Source organism: Limulus polyphemus, unplaced genomic scaffold (assembly GCF_000517525.1).
Source record: "Limulus polyphemus unplaced genomic scaffold, Limulus_polyphemus-2.1.2 Scaffold122, whole genome shotgun sequence".
Taxonomy (NCBI): domain Eukaryota; kingdom Metazoa; phylum Arthropoda; class Merostomata; order Xiphosura; family Limulidae; genus Limulus; species Limulus polyphemus.
In genome coordinates, this window is record NW_013665732.1 from 156,634 (window position 1) to 162,037 (window position 5,404).

Consider the following 5,404-nt stretch of genomic DNA (forward strand, 5'->3'; position numbering starts at 1 on the left):
CTTACCCCGTCGTCTTCAATGAGCTATACGCTAGTATGGTTATACATATAGCGAACATGCATTGCATGTATTGAACTCATGCGGTTACAAAATCCTGTCCATGCACCATTCCTGTATAGTTCAGTAGTCCCTACAATTCAGTGTTTACATACTCCCCATACAGCTACAGGGTATAAATATAGTAGCTGTACATATATTTTACAAGCATATACATAATACGTGATATGTTGATTACCATACACCATAGTGATCATTCATGCAATACCATTATTAATGATAACATTGTAGCAATGATATCAGGACCAATCTGCATGAAGCCAATCCGAAGGTTGTCATTGTTTCTCGAGAGAACATCATACACCAACTACGTATTTCATTAAACTAAACTGTTTCAAATGGAACAGTATTGCTATTATACAGTTTTATGTCCATGATGAACATTATTTAATTATTTTAATATTAAAAATTTTCGATTTAAAAAAGTGGGAATAGGGATCGTCAAAAAAACAACAACAACCAAAAAAACATACAGAAACAAGATAAGTAGCTTAAAGTGAAAATGCAATCGCCAAACAAGTAAACAAACAAGCTTAAGGTTTGGGACATAGTGTTGACATTATTTCCTCAAGCCACAAATCCCTATTTCTGACTCTCCTAAATATTACAGATTTTAGATAATGAAGTAAAATAAGGATTTGTGGCTTGAGGAAATAATGTCAACACTATTTCCCAAACCTTAAGCTTTATACATATATGTATATACTACATATGAATGTTGTAAGAAAACATTTTTAGATCTGATGATAAAATGTGTAAATTCTGATGATTAAACATGTTTTATTTTACCATGGTGGGCTGGTTTTTATTAAAATTCCAGAACAGTACATCAAGAATAAACTGTTTGTGACATACAAGTGTCTATTCTTTACTTACCGCATTTGCCCTAACATAATGCACCCCCAATTTAGAAAGGTAAAACTGAAGAAAATTTGTTTTTTACACATCAGTTGTACAAAATGTATTGAATAGTTTCTAAATACAGTAAACAACTATCAATATATTAAACATCTTTGGAAATTTTTTACTGAAATTTTTTAATGTATCAATTTAACACAATTTATTGAAAAATTTGTGTGTGGTAATACACTCAGCTAATCATTCATCTTCATCATTGTTATAACTCTCGCTACCATCAGATTCATTGGATTTGGTTTCTTGAACCTTTGCTTCATCATCTTTTGACTCCCTCAGCATGTCATCATCTGTCCCATTTTTTGAAACCTTCAATGATTTTCGCTGGTAGCTTCCAGTAAAATATCTGACAAAAATGAGTGTACACAAATATAATGTGAAGTCAATTTTTTAGGAGGTATTTGAAGGAGAAAATACACACATTATATTTGGGCAAAATATGGTAATTAATTCTCTGTTGTATGCGTTATCAAAATGAGGTGGAAATTTCTTACTTAATTAGGTCAATATTGCACAAAAAATGTTTTTGTGAAATATATTTTGGGAAGTTATAAATGGGTATTTTAAATAGAAGTAACATTGTTCAATTAATGAACCAACAAAAATAATTCCTTGATTTATTTCGACTGTTACCTGGAATTATATGCATTCAACTACAGAACTGAAGTATTTGTTTGTGCATTAAGCAACAAAGATAGATTCGTTACCTGTATGTTACAATGTGCAATAGGGGTTAAAGGGTTTTTACTGTATTAAAACTGCTTGCCCTTCAGCTTCATAATTTTTTCAGTGCAATTTTCATTAACATTCTTCTCAGCAACCAAACAAAAATGGAATTACATTTTATTAAGTCAAAGAGAAGTATCCTTCCCAACTCTGAGGAGAAAAAGAGATGTTTACTTAGTTAACTATCTTAAAGTTAGCTGTGCTTCAAAAGCAGTGATATGAGATAACAGGCATCTTTGTATCTTAGTACACACTAAACTCAACACTATGACCACACCACTAGGTACTTAAGTCAATAACTGAAATATAGACATGAAAATCCTAACATTTTTAACCTTGTTTTAGTCTTTCTGTAAAATTTTTCCATAGTCACTCTTCCACTCTTTACAAATATTTAAATAATAATAAAATATTATTTTGGAAATGAAAAACACTAATACTCAATATCTTTTCTTTTATTAATAAATAAATGAGCACTGAATATCACAACTTATCTCTTTTTTACCACCTAAAATAAGTGTAACAATTTAACACAAACTAACCAAATACTGAAGCTACTAAGAACAACAAACACGTATGTGCTTCAATCTGTCGGCACCAATGTTTACAAATTATTTGGGGTCCATGAATACTCCAAAAGACTAACGCATGGTTAAGAATATTGATATATTTTCTATGTTTTTGGAACTGTGTTTTTAAATTTAAATTACAAAACATTATACTAGCACACATCAGTTCCTTCATACACCACCTAGTAACTATGCAAGTCTATTAATCAGCCATATTATACTTTATGTTGTCCAAACAACAGCAACAAAAATTCATCTCTATATAATTTTAATCCTCCTTCCCTTCAGTTACCTTAGCTTGTACACAATAAAGGCTTTTGAATTTACAACAGATGTATTTTGTATTTTTGTACACTTTTTTATTAAACAGCTTGAATATCAATGGTCAGCATTACAATATTAATACTATTTTTTTTATTTTACTGCAGGAAATACAAGAGAGTAATGTCCTTAAGCAAAAAAGTCATGTTAGGAATCCAATCACTTTAGCAATTAACCAACTAAATGTATTTTTACAGTTTTAATTTAATACAGTATTTTATCTTGTTTGTTGAGAATAAAATAACAGTAAATGAATAAAAAACATTTTATTTACTCTCAAAGATAAAGTAGTTGGAAACAAATTTCTTTTTTGGACAAAATAGAGAAAACAATAAATTGCAGGGAAAAAAGAAAAGAAAGAAAAAAAGATTGTACCTGCCAGAATGTGATTTTAAGGATAAGCATCCATATCATATTTCTTGAAAATAATAGTGATATACCAATAAATGTAGTTCAAAATACTACTGACTTTCAATCTAATTAAAGAATAAAGAAAGAGTTCTGAATAACAAAAACAAATCAACAGTCCCTCGATGGGTTTAGGACTTCAGAGCACAAAACTGTTGAAAAATACTCAAGATGTTTTGGTCAATATCACTTGTAAAGAGAAGGGATTCTAGAGTCCCTATGTACTTGAAGACTTGTTCATGATGCTACAAAAAACAAAGTAAAACATAAGTCACATCATATGGAACACTTTCTTACAACAGAAACATAAATGGTAACCTTTTACTTAGTTTCTTATGGAAATTTAGAGAATGATACGAGATACCTTTATTACATTTGTCCATGATAAGAATTCATTAAATTTATGATTAATTACCTAAACGTTTTTTTCTTTGTGTTTATGGGTTAATATTTTAGGCTTAAAAGGAGGTTGAATTAAAAAATTTTTGGAATTATGAATAGTATCTTCAATATTGAGTTTCAATAGTAAAAGTATTTTAAACAGAAAAAACAAAAACTTTGTTGTTCATATTTGTTATTAATAAATTAAAACATTCACAAATAAACTAGCTAACTGGTACACTGACATCTGAATTCATTTAAAAAGATGAAGAAAAACATTTTATTTTAGCATAGGTTTGAGTAGTTTTATGTTAAAATTGTGTGTACTTCAAAAAGCTCTAAAACAAGATAACTAAAAAGTAATAAGAAAAACCAAAATATCTATTTTAACATCAATAAATTAGTCTAAGACAAAAAAGCAACAAGGTATTTTGACCTGTATAAGCTCTTATACTCATAGAAAAAAAAATTTAACTAACCTGAAAAAAGACTGAAAGAAGTCTTCCTGTAGTCCACTTGAACCAAAAATTTTTGAAGTTCTTACCTTCAGCTTCACATTGGGCTATGTGTTCAGTTAGTATCATTATGAATCTCTGCAAAAGAAAAAAAAATTAACATGGGAACTGTAAAGAATTTATTTTTAATATGAACGTTGTTTGGATTGAATTTATATTTAGAGATTTGTGTGACTTGTATTATCAAATATGTGTTGCGTATAACGAATTTGTGATATATTCAATGTCAACGTTTGTATCGAATAAGTTTTTGTTTGGGGGCATGTATAGCTTACCTTGTTAGTTATGTATGGCAAAAGTTTCACCAATTGTCCAAGATTGTAGAACATTCGTGAACAAGAATCAACAGTATTATTCATTTCCATATCCAGTATTATTAGAAGGTTCTAGAAGATGTGTCTAGCCTATAAAATAGCAGGGCATCGATATATATATACAACAACTATAATTTACAATAGCAACTATTATGATTAATTATTACAAACCAAGTTTCATAAACAGAAATTTCACTAACTTACAAATAGCCTAAAACCATCTTCCTAGTTCAGAGTCTCCTTGATATCCAGCGAGTTGTACGTATATATAATTTGACACGAAGCTAGCTAGCTTTGTTAGGCACTGAATTGCTGGACCGTTGAAGTAAGATAATATTTTCACAAAATCACTAATGTCCGATAAAAAATTAGTAATATTCTTGGAGAGATATTAACATTTGATGAGAATTCACTGATGTTCGAAATTTATAACTATTCCTGGTCAAATGTCGTATATTTTCCGGTTGATAAGGGTTAGCAGAATCACAGTTTATAGCTTACACTGTTATAACAGTTTCATAGTAGATCTGTCTCTTCTCTGTTGTCTGTTGTTTTTGGCGATTAAAACGTATTTGTTACAAAACAAAAACGGTGTGAATCAATCTTGTTGGCAAATAGCATAAATTAAATACCAACATATTTCTAAACCTAAATCCAACGTACATCTCAACTAGCAAGTTATATTGTTTAATGCGGCCTTGGATTATTTCAAATTCTCAATACGTAACAGAACATTTGTCCTTCTCATTAACTACTGTTATTATTATTTATAGAAAAAAATTATATACATAGAGATAATAGATAAATATAGTATACTGCACAAAAAATTCCTGTTTAAATGCAACCCTTTTTTACTTTATTTAATTTTTCCCATTTCGATCTTAGTCTCACTGAATTACGAATGGGCCAGTATATTTCTAAGCCACGAATTTTTACATCCAGGTGACTTGCCCAATCAGAAACCATGTAGGATGAGCATGTTTGGTGAGGGGGATTTGGATACTTGATCTTCATATATGTCCTTAATAATGGAGCAAATTAACTAATAACCAGATTGTTTAATTTACCTGAACAGTAGGGAGATTTTACATTCCAAAATCAGTAAAAACATTAGTGACATATTAACAGTAAAACAAGTTTTTTTTTTTGTACTATAACTAACACCTAGTCAATAATTTTTGTGCTTATCCTTCATAGT

General features: G+C 29.5%; 1 protein-coding gene across 3 annotated transcripts in view; it reads right to left on the reverse strand.

The window, feature by feature from the left end:
* Positions 1 to 2,602: 2,602 nt before the first annotated feature.
* The window catches only part of LOC106472631, a 193,250-nt gene continuing 190,448 nt past the window's right edge, over positions 2,603 to 5,404 (reverse strand). For all 3 annotated transcript variants that reach the window (XM_022401998.1, XM_022401993.1, XM_022401989.1), the window contains 2 exons: positions 3,857 to 3,970; positions 2,603 to 3,241 (listed from right to left, as the gene is read on the reverse strand). In XM_022401998.1, coding sequence (XP_022257706.1) covers positions 3,128 to 3,241; positions 3,857 to 3,970 — 228 coding nt within the window. In that variant the 3' untranslated portion in view covers positions 2,603 to 3,127. The remainder of the gene's footprint in view (positions 3,242 to 3,856; positions 3,971 to 5,404) is intronic.